The 14,681-nt window shown below is 40.0% G+C and overlaps 1 protein-coding gene across 3 annotated transcripts in view; it reads right to left on the bottom strand.

Moving 5' to 3' along the window:
* The window catches only part of LOC105819766 (neurexin-3-beta), a 615,260-nt gene that overhangs the window by 218,406 nt on the left and 382,173 nt on the right, over positions 1-14,681 (bottom strand). For all 3 annotated transcript variants that reach the window (XM_012656066.1, XM_012656067.1, XM_012656068.1), the window contains exon 5: positions 4,550-4,613. In XM_012656066.1, the coding sequence (XP_012511520.1) occupies positions 4,550-4,613 (64 nt within the window). The remainder of the gene's footprint in view (positions 1-4,549; positions 4,614-14,681) is intronic.

The following is a 14,681-nucleotide window of genomic DNA, read 5'->3' as shown; positions in this document are numbered from 1 at the left end:
AAGTGTGACTACCAGGCAAATACTAAAGTTCATTTCCGTAGGTGCCCCAGTGTTGTGCCAAGACCTGGAGCAGTCTCCCGGCAGGATTCAGGTGATGGCTGGAGGAGCAGTGCTGACTGAAATCTAGTACATGCTGAACATCTCCCATGGATTCCTTGGTTTTCCCCCAAATCCCTACCACAGCTGTGAGGAGCCACACGATGGCCTCAGTAGGGAGATATTAAACCCTGTTCTCACACTAACTATATTATGGTTCATGAAATTAGGGAACACATTTAAATCATCTGAAGTTCTTTCAGAACATCTTACAACTTACGCACGCACCTACAAAGTAAGGTCCGGGGACCAGCAGCAGTAGCTGCTGGGACCTTGTTAGCAATGCAAGTCCTGGGGTCTAATGCCAAACCCTCTGAATCAGAAACTCTAAGGTCAGGCCTAGTGATCTGTATTTTCACAAGACCTCAAGGTCATTGAAATGCTAGTGAAAGTTTGGGAGCCACTTCCTTACATTAATGTCTTGGTTCACTAAGATAGTGGTTTCAACTGGCAGTGATTTTGTCCCCAGGGACATCTGGCAATGTCTGGAGACATATTTGGCTGTCACAACTGAAGTGGAGTGCTATTAGCATCCAGTGAATACAGGCCAGGAATACTGGTAAATATTTTATGTTTATGTACTAAAATCAACACAACAAAGAAGTATCTGGCTTTAATATCAATAGTGCCACTACTGAGAAACTCTGCACTAGGGAGTGCAAAACTTCAGTCACTCAACAAACATCCATAAAGCATGTATTACATGACAGATGACAGAAATTGTTCTATATACATTTGCCTGCATGGTCTAATGTGTCCTTCACAAAAACCCTTTTGTGTGGTATTTATGCATGTACAGAACACACACACACAATAAATACATGCACGTGAATGCATGCTCATGGATGCACATGTGTGAATTTTTACATGTTTGGTGTAAAATCATGGTCTAGCCCCCAAAGCTCGACCACAATTAAGGTGAGCATTAAGCATATGCTGATAATTTCTATGACTCTCCCCTACTCTATGTGTTGGTCAAATGTCCACTTTGCAGGTGTAAACTTTGAAATGCAAGCTCATCAGATCAGAAAGCAGCAGGTTTGGTATACATGTCCCATGACGTTTTGTCTATCTGGTCTTGGTAACTATCTTCCCTACTGACTCACTGCTGCTAGTGCCAGAGAAAATCTCCTAGGACATCTCCCCTGGAAAAATAACACGACTTGATAGTCACATGTCTAACTTAGTCCCCTGAGCCTTTACCACAGACTATGTCATTTTAGTCAGTTTCCATGAAAATGCACGATTAGCTCTGAGTGGGCAGCAAAGGAGAAATTCCTTCTCTGAGAAGCAGATATTCTAGGCCAAGGATGAGCAGCTGCTGCTCTGTAAAAGAGAGACCGACAAACAGCTAGTAACCTTTCCAGACCTGTTCTGTGGTTATGAAGAAACTTTTAGTGATTCTTCAAAGTGTTTTACTATTTACCTATCTTCCAAGTGACAGGCTGTGTTGACATTATGGCTTCAAGGTAAATGGGTCTATGTAAATAACAAACATCAACCAAGAATGCTTGGTTTAATAAGTAAGATACTTTTAGTCACTCTCATAGATAAATTTCCATTCTAAACTCTATATAATTTTCCAGACAAAAAAGTTCAGAATTGAGAGATTCAGGACTTGGGTTCATCAGAAAATACACTGTAGATTATGGCAGTGTTTTAATGATATGTTTGAGGAATGGCTATGTAAAAGGAAGAGGCAGATTGGCCTGGAGCACAGCTCAGCAAACTGTGGGCCAAATCTAATTACTGCCTCTTTTTATGAATAAAGTTTTATTGGGACACGGCTACACTTATTTTCATTTATGCATTGCCTTTGGCTGCTTTTGTACTAAAATAGCAAAGTTGAGTAGTTGCAACAGAGATCATGTAGCCTACAAGCCTAAAATATCACTCTCTGACCCTTTACAGAAAAGTTTGCTGATCCTTATTACGGAAACTTGTACAATTTAAGCCTAACCATATTCCACCCCCCTCCTCCCGCTTTTTTTTTTTTTTCAGTTTTTGACCAATAGTTTACTTTCAAGTAATCAGAATAACTCAAATAGGAGTGGGGCAGTCAAATGAGGAGCCTGTACTGTACCTTAACTGCTAAATTAATTATTGCAGGACAGTTCTCTGAGGGGCCTTGGACAACCCAGTTCTCCCTCCTTTCTTATTTGTGGTTCTCAAGAATGACTGTAGAATATGCTGGGGATGCAACATCCTGAGAAAAGGAGAGACTGACCAGAATAGACCCTTCCAGAACAGGATGTCCTTCAAAGCTCCAGCCATTGTCTCGTGTGGCCGCCAGAGTATAAAACCCGAAGTCATTTTATAGGTCCCTCAGTAGGGTAGTTTTCCGGGGTCCCTCAGCAGCAGTGCAAGCAGGGTATGCACAGACAGGAGTCCATTCTCTCTGGACAGCTTTCCTGGGCCTTGGAGGACTAACAAGAAATGAATCCCAGGTTTTTGCTCTCCTATGCTGTCCTATGCTGAGTATCTGTAAATGACAAACCCACTTCAAATAACTGGGTGTGTGGGTGTCCTCTCTTGCTGGACTCAGGCAAAGTGGTAACCAGAGTGCAGTGAACCCACTTCACAACTATTATCTGGCAAATAGAGTATGCTTCTGATAAGAAAAAAGAAGATATATAAAAATCCACCCAATTAAGCATGAACTAATCTATCTTAGATCCCACTGAGTGTGGTTTATGTACTAAAATCAACTCAATATAACACTGTTTGAAGGAGGTCAGCTGCAGATGCAGGGAAGTAAATTAGAGGCTTCTAGCAAAAGATGATGGCAGCTAGGAATAGTCTGGTAATGGAGGAGATGGAGCGAAGTTATAACTCATTAAAATTATAATGATATAACATTTCTTTCAGAAAATTTATCTAGTTTGATGGGAGTGAATCATGTACATTTTAAAGGCTCTTGACTCTAAAAGATAGCACACATCACTCTGATGTTAGGACTTCAGTTATTATATTAAATGGAATGAGAGCAAAGAACAGCATTGCAACTCAATGAATATCTCAGTCTCCAGGGCTCCAATGCATCTGTAAGACGCTTGAGTCACTTGAGTGATAAATGGTGATTAACTGAGCTCTCTTGCTTTACCTGCAAGGGGAATCTACTGTGTCATCATCTTGGGATGAACACATTGAAATAGGGGCTTATTTTTCCTTTCCTAGTTATCGTAAACAAAATGGCCAGCAGACGGTAATATATCAGCAGTGCCTGTCTGCAGGCAGGGACTCTGGTATGTGTGTGTCCTGGAGATAGTGTTGCAGTTAGGTATTTCATCCAGGTGATATTTTATGGTTCTCCTCATTGTCAACTATCACCACTATAACATTCTCTCTTGGATAAGATCAGCATTTCTAATTTAAAAGGTTGATTCTGATTTACCCCCCAACCACCATAATAAAAGCAACAGAGAGAGAGAAAAAATAGTAAAATTTAAACAGCTACAGTGCATAGGGAGAAGGCAGGCCTGATGACCTCAATGACGGCATCAAAGCCCCTGTAGGGGACAGTAATCTGGATCCCTGCACAGAAGTATGAAAAGGAAAGTGCTTTCCCTCAGCCCTGATGAGATTAGTAGAGGTGACCCAAACCAGACACTGGAAAGCATGTCACAGAGAGCTGCCTCATACCTTTTGAAAAGAGTCCTCCCTACCAGCACTAAGCTGTTTTGATAGAATAATTAGAGAACACATCTCCTAATTTTAATTTACTTTAATTCAGTGTCCCTACCAAATTGTAAAGCGAGCAAGTTTCAGCCAAATGCAGGAAATGTTCCTGGAACAGCACGAGGCCATCATTCCCCTATGACATGCCAAGCACTGTAAGCCCTCTGGGAGGCAGCCACAGATTCAGATACACAGATTATCTGTGGGTTTTATAATGCATGCACACACAATATGAAGAAGCATTTGTATTATGGCATTAAAAGAACACTAACATTCTTTCTTCTCTCTCTTCTTTATGGATGTGTTACCATTTTATCCATCAATATAAAGGTAGTAAATGATATCATTCAGAAGGCTAGGAAATATAATTCTAGAGAAATAAAGAGTTATACGTGTCTGTGTGCCCATGTAAGTGGGTTTGTGTTTGTGCATGCATGTGTGTGTGTTTGAACAAGATATTAAAATTTAGCACCCTCTCCTTTTCTTTTAAGCAAAATGATGATGGCTCTGGGGAATCTAGGCCCCTCAGTTTCTGTCAAAGGCATTTATAGTTCAGTTCTAGTCTAGCCCTCAAACAGTCCCAGCCAGGGCAGTAAGTGGAATCTTGAGTCTTCACTTCTATAGAAGGCTTTTCAGGAATGTGAATCTATCACAGACCTGACTCAGAACAAACCATGGATTTCACAATGAATCAAACACCAGGATGATCTGGAGTCAGTGTGAGATCTAGGGAATGAAACTGACCATTAATCCAGGAATGATCCAAAGAAAAGACAAATCTCTTAGGCCTGGTCCTGTCTCAAGCTGAATGAGGTACACTTTCCTATGTGGAGAAGAGACTTTTCTCTGAAGAGGGCCCAGCTTTCCCTAGCTAGTGTGCATAGGTGTATAGAGCTGAAAACACTTCTTCTATACACATGCCCTTCAAGAGCCAACCTTAGTTAACCAGATTATCCTCCAGTTATTCCACAATCTCTTCAGCAGCTATTCAATAATAAAATCAATCGTTTGTGTGGATTCACTTCTATGTTGTTTTTTAATGGAACAATTCTTTTCCCCAGTCATATGGTGAGCATTGTGAGTGCAGAAAAATGCATTTTTATTTTTTGTGTTTCTTCTTCCACATAAAGAGTTAAGTAAATTCAGCTGAGCACCTGGCACAATAGTGAAGACACCTTTGCATTCTTCTGCAAGCAAGATTCTAGCCAGAGTGCAACATCTCCATCCACGGTTCATTTACTGCTTTGCCATTTTTGCTACGGTTTTGCTTTGGGACAGTGCTTCTAGAAATGTAGAACATGACCATGTCTCAGGGGACCACAGCTATTAATTTATTTCATGTAGTCTACTGAACAGTCTTCAGGAAAATCGGCAGCAGGTCTATGTGGCCTAAGAACTTGCTCTGTGGACCCAGGTGAGAGGCTCAGTGTTCACTACCACGGCCTTCAACCCACCCTTCTTCTTTATTTGGACTAGATTCAAACTGAACTCCTCTAGGTGGACACCAATCCATGCCATTACCAGGTAAGTGAACCATTTGGTTCCTATTAAACACGACTTTAATCTTTGAAATATTCAAGATGCCAAACTCTCAGATAAACTCATTTCCATTGTCTTGCCTTCTCCTTTGCTCTTTAATGCAGTGATGACTGGTCAGTGCAGGGCTCAAGCTCTGCCTTTGGGAGGCCATCCCCTCATCATAGTCATGTAGGGCTACCATGAAGTGGCTGTACTACAACCAGCACCCATTTCAATTTGCACTAGACTTTCCAAATTAAGGATCTTTATGCATAGTTGTGTTTCTCCCCCAGAAATACATTTATTTCTCCAGATCAAGGTTGCATAAGTAGAACCATGTCATAGAAATTTTGTAGACAAGAGTCTATTGATCCTATCCACTGTACAGGGCACTTTGGTAGGCACATCAGAAGCTGGATAAATATATTGGGCATTGTTGAGCCCTCAAGGGCGTAGATTACACTTTGGGGTACTGGAAAGTGCAACAGCATTGGAAACAGAAGGCTTGGACAGAAGTTCTAGTTGTTCACTTAATGCAGGTCCTGGGGCAAGTCACAAACACTCTGCACATGGTTTCCTTGTCTGCAAGACAGGGATACATCACCGAGCTTATTGGGTGATGACAGAGATTAAAAAAGAGATATTTGTAACAGCAATTTGAAAAATAGGGATCACTGAAAAAATATGTCATTACAAAATAGATGGGGACAAAAGAAAATGAGAAACAAGCACATGGTTTCCTAAATTAAGATATAAAAAGCTAAGGAACATTCCTATCTAATGTTTCCAAATAAATCTCCCCAGTCAGTCCTTGATAAATCACCCAACTAACTAGAGGCAGAGGATTCATTACTTGCCCTTCAGGACAGAAAATGCTACTTGTATGGAAAAAAATCAAACTCAGTTTCTCATACCATACTCTCACAACACACTTCTGATACCAGATGTGTGGGGGTTTTGCCCACACATCAAGCAAGTGATCAATCCACAGTGGACACCAGCTGGGTGTCCTCCAACCCAGTTCAATTCTGACACTGTCTACCTGGAAACAGTGTCAGATCCCACAGGTTGAGGGCTCAGCCCAGACACAAGAATGCCCACTACTTCCAACACCAAACACAAGCTTCAGGGTTTTTTTTAACCTGTGCTTCTCATGGACTGGCTATAAATCAGAGTTCCCACGGCCTCTTCCTTGGGTTAAAGTGATTTGCTGGATTGGATCACAGAATTCAGGAAAACACTAACTCGACATTTACCGTTTTATTATAAAGGATGTCACAAAGGATACAGATGAAGAGATACATAGGGCAAGGCATGTGGGAAGAGGTGCCGAGTTCCCACACCCTCTCCAGGTACACCACTGTCCAGGAATCTCTATGTGTTCAGCTATTTGGATGCTCTACAAATACTATCCTTTTGGCGTTTTATGGAGGCTTCATTACATAGGTGTGATTGATTAAATGATTGGTCATTGGTGATTAATTTAACCTTCAGTCTCTCTTCCCTCCCTAGGGGTCGAGGGGTGGAGCTGAAAGTCTCAATCTTCTAATCCGGTCTTGGTCTTTCTGCTGACCAGTCCCCATCCTGCAGCTACCTAGGGGCTGCCAGCCATCAATCAACTTACTAGCATACAAAAAGACAGATCACCCTGAAGATACCAAGGATTTTAGGATTTCTATGCCAGGAAACAGAAAAAAGATCAAATATATATTTCACAATATCACACTACCTGATTTGGGAGGGGCCAAACGAAAAGTGAAAAAAAAAGTGTGGTTACATAAGCACTATAGACCGAACATTTATGTCCTTCCGCCTTCCCTTCATATGTTGAAGCCCTAATCCCAAATATGATGGTATTTAGAGCTGAAGTTTTTGAGATGTAATTAGGTCATGGAGGTGGTGCCCCCATAAATTGGATTAGTACCCTTAATAGAAAAGAAAGATGCTCTCTCTTTCTCTCCACCAGATGAGGATACAGCAAGAAGGCAGCAATCTGTCAATCAGGAAAGGGACCCTCACCAGAAACCAAATTGGCCCACACCCTGATCTCGGACTTCCCAGTCTCCAGAGCTGTGAGAGATAAATCTTTGTTATATAAGCCACCCAATCTCTGGTATTTTGTTTTAGCAGCCCATGCTGACTAAAAAGCCCTATTTAGGTACGTGGAGTTGAGGAGATAAGGAAGAATGAGAGAAAGGTTGAAACTGTTGGGATAGAAATGAAATTCAGAGCCTGGCATAGTAGCTGATGTCTATTATCCCAGCTACTCAGGAGGGTGAGATTGGAGGATCACTTGAGGCCAGGAGTTCAGGACCAGCCTGGGTAACATAGTGAGATCCCAACTCTAAGAACATTTTTTTAAAAAATTAGCCAGGTATAGTGGCACATGCCTGTAATCCTAGCTACTCTGAAGGCTGAGGCAGGAGGATGGCTTGAGCCCAGGAGTTCAGGACCAGTTTGGGTAATATAGTGAGACCCTGATCTCAAAAAAAGAAAAAATGTAATTCAGTATATAGAAAGGAAAAATAGAAAGTAATTGACATAAAATTTTCTTAGACTATGAGCCAGTTTGTCTGTTTTCTAAAACTTCACCAATTTTGCCAAGACAGACACATTTGAATGTTAAGGTAGACTTCCAGGGTTTAACATACCAATGCAGAGAAAGAATTTTTATGGTTCATAAAAATGCTAAATCATAGAGAATATTTTCTCTCTTGCCCAAAGGGCTTTCCTCATACCCCAAAGCAAATGTTTCCTTAAAGAAGGCACAATTTCATTTATGAGCTATAGAAACATAGACTCAAAATAAATATAAATAAAAGCTTTTATTTCCCAAATGTGTCCTGTAGACTCCCTTGCTTTCTGCTGCAGAAATTCCTCTTCCAGCAGAAGAGCTTGAGCTGTTTAGAAGGGCGATGGTTTGTGATGCACTTACCCCTGACCATGGCCAAAGGCTCAGAGGCCCTCAAGGAAGACGTTATCCAAACAATGTTAGAGCACCCATGTTTCAGCAGTTAACAGTTATCTTACTATAGTAAACCGGTTGTACTCAGTGATACCTATGAGTCCATTAAGGCAGTGATTAAGGTCAGGAGTAAGTGAAAACTTAAAGAAGAATGAAGGAAGTAATAAGGATTCAGACAAGGAATTAGATTGAGGGTAACTAAACGTATCCACCAAGCCTCATCTGAAAGAATACAGAAGAACAGCTCCCCAAGTCCTCAAACATGGATGCATTGCTTCCCACTCTACTTTGTACTGACTTCGAGAAACTTTCTGCAGGCAAACACCTAGAAGCAAATGTCTTGGAATGCTAGGTTTAAGCATAGACATGTTCTTTAGTAGACAGCGTGGTGCATTTCTGATTCAGTTGCCAAAGGATGACTGCCGATGAGCCATGCCACCCCTGCTCACCAGACTGCCAGCTCTACCCAGGGAATGCACAGAAACAAATGCTCAAGGCATCTAAGAGCTGTGAAGGGCAGGTGCAGGGCCACAGAGAGGCACAGTACACAAATGGTACTAAATCAGGAGGGCACGATTCTTAGGAGAATAGTGAAAATCATTTTTGATTTGAGTTTTGCTTGTTAATTATTCTTCCCAGTAGGAACTTATTAGCTGTCGTGCGTAATATAGAACTTACAAATTCAGAGACTTTACGCTAGATCCAGCCCTCAGAGAGACTTTATTTTATTTTTTAAAGAGAGGGTACTACATGGTATTTTTCTATATAAATTAGTTTACAATATTTAAAAATCAGAAGACCTCTCATGAACAGCTGGATTTCTAGGTTCTTTAGAAAAAAAGATTCAGAAACACTGGGCAAACATTTTTGTAGGACAGAAGTTGATTAGGAGACAAAGGCACAAGTTCTCTAAAGCGCCACAGTTCCCACCACTCTCTATTGCCTATCAGATGCAAAGGCTGGATGTTGGTTGCCATTTATCATCAAGTTTTCACAGCCTGTTTGTTATATTTTTGGTAAAGTAGGGTAAAGAGGGAAGAGAAATATTTTTGCCACCGTATGATTAGCAACCTCTCTGAACCCCAATGAAAGACTGAACAGGCCATAGGATTCAAGAAAAATGAGAGAAAGCACATTTTTTTCTCATACCCCACTCTATTTTAATCATTTATATCATCTCTCTGTTCCTTGCATATTTTCTGTTTGTTTGTTTATTTTTTTTTAATCCCTAAGTTACTATAACAATCATAGTCTCTTGAGTAAGACAGGGCTGGCCTTGAAGCTTAACTCCATCACATCCTGTGTGTTCTTGACCATATTATTTAGACTCTCTGGGTCTCAATTTTCTCATCTTCAGTGTTGGAAAAATGCTATCTACCATGAAAGCTCATTATGGGAATAAAACAATATAGGCAAGCATCTAGCACATAAGAGAAGAGGTTCAAGAAATTTTAGTTCCCTTCCCTTTTAAAGAGTTAGGATGAATTAAGCAGACTTGGTCATAAAATCACATGCACATCTAAAGTGCTTTCCAAAACGTAATGACCCAACTGCTGCTTCAGAGAGATGGCTCCGCTCAAGGTTTTAATGCACTTTTCATGAACTAAGACTCGACAACAAAATCTATCACTGTTAGGCAGCCTTTTAAGAAGAACCAGATTTAAATAAACTTCTTTCTGAACTCTTAAGTGTACTAGCTGCCTTCACCTTGACTCAGAAACATACCAACAGGAAATGTACATTTAAGCAACAAAAAATGGGATTAATAGATGCTGGCAAAGATGATGATAATAAAATGCATTATCTGAAGCTGTTATGACAGCAGGCCATTCAGTACAGAAAGGTACGTATAAATTATATGCAAACTCACTTTTAGTCCTCTGAGTTCACATATCTGCATGGCTATAACCATCAAGAAAAATTTAATGTAGGCCACTGCTCTAGAACTACCATTTAATTTTGAGTGGAAACTGATAGTGAAAAAAATTATCTTAGTTATATAACGGACTGTCAAATAAATTTAAAATGTTCATTGCAATATAAGAGCCAGAAAAACAAAATTGCTACTTTACCATGTTGAGGTTTAAGTGAGCCAATAAATCATAGCCCTCTCCATTCTGAATTCCAAGCCAATTGAGAAATAGACACAGACTAAAGAACCAGCAAACTCCATTGGTTGTGCAGCTAGATGGGAGAGTAGGTCTGGGACAAGACTGAAACCTGGCTACAGATCATTCTTCCTACTCCCATTTCTATTAATAGTTCTCTTCCCCTCCACATTGCCTCCTGCAGAGATGCAACAGGTCGGCATATGCTCAGCCCAGAGAGAAGAGCCCTTTGGATGGGACGAAGGGAAGAAAAGGGGGTTCATCAGATGTGTGAAGACCCTGTATCCCATCCTACCAACTAGATAAAGGATTGGAGAAAAGTTACAAGAAGTGTCACTCCAGTAGTTTCTTTTCAGGGAACAGCAGTTGTCTCACAGCATAGTATAGATGGGGAAGTCATGCCTTCTCTAACCAGAAGCCCATTTATACCCTCTCCAAACAATCCTACCGTTACAGATTAGCTTAAGAAGACCTGGAGAGCTAACCCGCAGGCATCTAAAGAGGATTTGTTACTTGGAGGTTGGTACATGTTTGGGAATCTTGAAATGCTCACTTTACGGTCATGTGAAGCACAGTAGCTGCCTCTGACTAAACAGTTTATAACTACTGCTGTTTCTGCTGATTGCTTAAAGTCTTAGCAACACGTAGCTGATGTGTTAGCTTTCTGGACATTGGGATGTGAGAAAAAATACTAGAGAGAGGACTGTTAACTATAATTTATAAACGAATGAAATTACAATCCTGATTGATAAGATTTCAACAGGCCCAGAGAACTTTCTTCACATCATGAACTTCTGCCTCCTTCCTGAGGGGCCCAGAGATCTGCTTTGCTGTCATTTATGTCAATGCACCAGCCAAGACACCATAGTGCAGCCCAACTACGCTGTCATTCCCAGATCCCAAGGGATGCATATAATCACCATATTTACTGTGATGGCCCAGGCAATAACGATACCACCGCCTCTAATGAAACTAAAATGCACATGTCATTTTGGAGATGCTACTTGTTCAGGCAGAGTTGCCTGTCAGCTGTCTTTGGCCAAGCAGTACAACCTGCAATTTAGTTAACAAACTGAGCCATCATAGAAATCAGTGCTCTTAACAGGCTTCCTTGAATCACTTGGGTTTTGTTGCCTGTCTTACATATCACAAGTCTCCAGGAAAGTGGTACTGGTGGGAGGAGGTCCCAGTAGAGTTGAAAAGACAAAGGGGAAAAAAAAAAGCAAGGAGTTTGCTGAGTTCTAAAGTGGAATCTGCACTAGACATAGAAAATCCAGCAAAACTATTCCTTGGTGCCAATAATTCTATTGTTGCCAGAAAGGCAAATTTCAAACTCTAGCCTATTATCCCAGATCCACCACTATCCGGTGCCAACTTTTATTTCCAGTCTTCCATGAAACTTTCTGAACCTTCTGTCTGTCCCATCCAGAACTGTAGATTAGTCCAGCTATTTATTCAGTAAGCATATATCGAGCACCTTCTTTGTACAAGATATTGTGCTTGGCATTACTAACAAAACGAACGGAACCATTTTCAACTTTCAAATACCCTTTGTGTGGAAGCTCAGTTCCAGGAACAGAATGGATTGGTGGCAACGAGCAAGAAGATTAGAAATCGGGCTAAATTCCCAGGGCTTGTTTTAAAGAACAGAGCACAGGGAATCCAACTTACTGTAACGGCCTCCCCAGAACAATATGTTTAAGGACAATACAAAATATGGAAGAAGGAGAACTGCCTTTAGGTTAGAATGGTAAGGGGAGGCTTTATAACAGAAATGGGATTTAAACTTAACCTGAACATGACTGAATGTGGATGGATACAGAGGAGATGGTCCAATCTGCATGCTATAATGTCAGTAAAACCACACAAATGCAAGATACCTGAACTTGGATTTGGAATCTAGGAAAAATGGGTTTAACCCTGGGACTGTTTTATATCTGAGTCCAGTAGCTGTGAACAAATCATTTGGCCTGAGTATTAGTTTTCTTATTTTAAAAATGGTAATAAAACTGTCCAGCCTATATACACAGGGTAGTAATAAGGATCAAATGAGATAATATATGTAAAAGTACCTGGTAAATTGTAGTGCACAAGACACTTATCAGAAGATCATTAGGTGTTCCACAATAATTGTTGACTTGATTTTAAATGTACAAGGCTATTCCTTCCTCTAGCTTTTACTTTGATATTTTTTAAAAGGCTGTTTTCACCCTCTTTAAAACCTTCAATAGAAGCAGGAAATGCTTCACTTCATACTTATCCATTTCTTTTATCAGAGAAAATCAAAGTGCTCCTTGGATATCATCTCATTAATCTCTTGGAGGGAGGTAAGTAAAGGGACACACTTTTTGCACAGTTGTATATGAATCTCAGTTTTACAAATCAATGGAAAAGCTTAAGACAAACTTTCCTAAGTCACATAATGAATCAAAGGCACAGCCAAAAATAGACCCAGGCATCTTTTTAGCCAGTTCTCTGCTCTCTGCATCATATGCATCCCCAACCCTTCTCCCCCAGGGGACTTCCAAATGCAGACATGGCTTTCCAGCTCTAAAATAGGTAATTTTTTTTTATTTAAACTTTTTTAGTCTCTGTTTCTTTATCTAAACAAGCAAACAAAAATGCTTGCCAAACAGAATTTTTGTGGAGATAAAAAAAGAATAGTGCATATATAATATTTATGAAGGAAACCCAGTCAAGTATCCATTCCATACCAGATGAAAAATAAAGGCTCATTTCTGTTGTTTGACATGGGGAGAATTTGGTTTATCTGAAGGGTCTTCTCCAAAAATATAGAAAGTTGGGTATGATCTGGATAAATACTTAGACTGATCATTATTAATGACTCTCAGAATTAATTATTCTATCAATCAATGGACATTTATTGGGAATATATTAGGTGTAAAGAATTGTGCCAGATCCTAAAGATGTAAAGATGGATAGGACATGATGCAGGTATTCAATAAGTTTATAATTGAGTATATAAGACATGGATAAAAAAATAAGTACTAAAAAATAAAAAGTAGCAAAGGCAATAATGGAGACAAATAAAATTCAATGGGATTTCAGTAGAAATGGTTATTCTGCTAGGGAGAGCTGGGACGGATTCATGAAAGAGATGACTCAGAGACTAGGTCATGAAGGAACTCTGGGATTTTGACAAATGGAGGGAGCGAAAACAAGGTTGAGGAAATAGCATTTAAGTACGGCAATAACAATGATTAAAAGGAACATGAAGTCTGCTCAGTGGATGAGTTTGGCCAGAGTATAGTGTCTACACTAGAGAGAAATGAGTTTTTCTAGATAAAAAAGGTAGGTTAAGGCCAAATCATATATTAAGGAATATAAACTCTCTTTAGTTGGTATTGGAAAGTCAGTGAGTAAAATGACAAAAAATATATTTTACATATATTTGAGCATGTGATGAGCAGATGGGGAAGAGGCAAAGGAGAGGAAATATAACAGATAAAATAGAGATGAGGTAACAGATGGCATGAGATCCCAGAAGAGACAAAAGGGCAGGAAGCCAAGGGCCCAGGTAGACTCAATTGTGGAAGGGTACAAGCAAATTCTTCCTCTGAGACAGAAAGGAAGGAGGAATATAGTAGCAGCCGCACTGTGATGTGGTGAGAGCACCATAATTTGATATATGTTTTAAAAAAATCTATTAGATCATTTCTTAGAGACATCCTGGAGGGGATTTATTGAGTTGGGACTGAATGAGGGCCTTCATTAGTCCCTACCAAATCTGTGACAGGCGGCGTACCAATATGGTTTTCATTTTCAAAATGGGGAAGGATGTAAGTTTACATTAATAACAGACAAGGAAACTGTTTTAGAAGATAGATCATAAAATGGCAGGTGAAATTAGCTAACAGAGGTATTGCATCCTGTTGGCAGAGTTTTATCCTAAAAGGATACATATTTCTGTTCACAAAATGACTTAAACCCAGCTTCCAATCTAAACATTTATGACCTGTCTTGCCTTTATGAGCATTTGACTTTGTGACCTCCGGGTTTTAGAAACTAAGAGGAGATGCAATGAGCTAGTACAGCTTCATAAAGAACAGTCACGTCAAATTAATCTCATCTTCTTGAGAATATATTAATATTTACCAAATAGGAAGATCAGGAGAATGATGTGGACAGGGTATAAAAATTACAACAAAGCATCAGATGGGTCTTTAGTGATATATCTGAGGCTACCATGGAGAAAAATGGGAACACTTACACATTCGGAGGATTTATAGATGGCACACTGAAGAGATGTGTAGATCTTGCAGGGCCAACTGCAGGACTATGTTCTTAACCTACCT

Source organism: Propithecus coquereli, unplaced genomic scaffold (genome assembly GCF_000956105.1).
Source record: "Propithecus coquereli isolate 6110/MARCELLA unplaced genomic scaffold, Pcoq_1.0 Scaffold5, whole genome shotgun sequence".
Classification (NCBI taxonomy): Eukaryota; Metazoa; Chordata; class Mammalia; order Primates; family Indriidae; genus Propithecus; species Propithecus coquereli.
The sequence above is the reverse complement of the archived record's forward strand: the minus strand, read 5'-3'. Positions and strand labels throughout refer to the sequence as shown.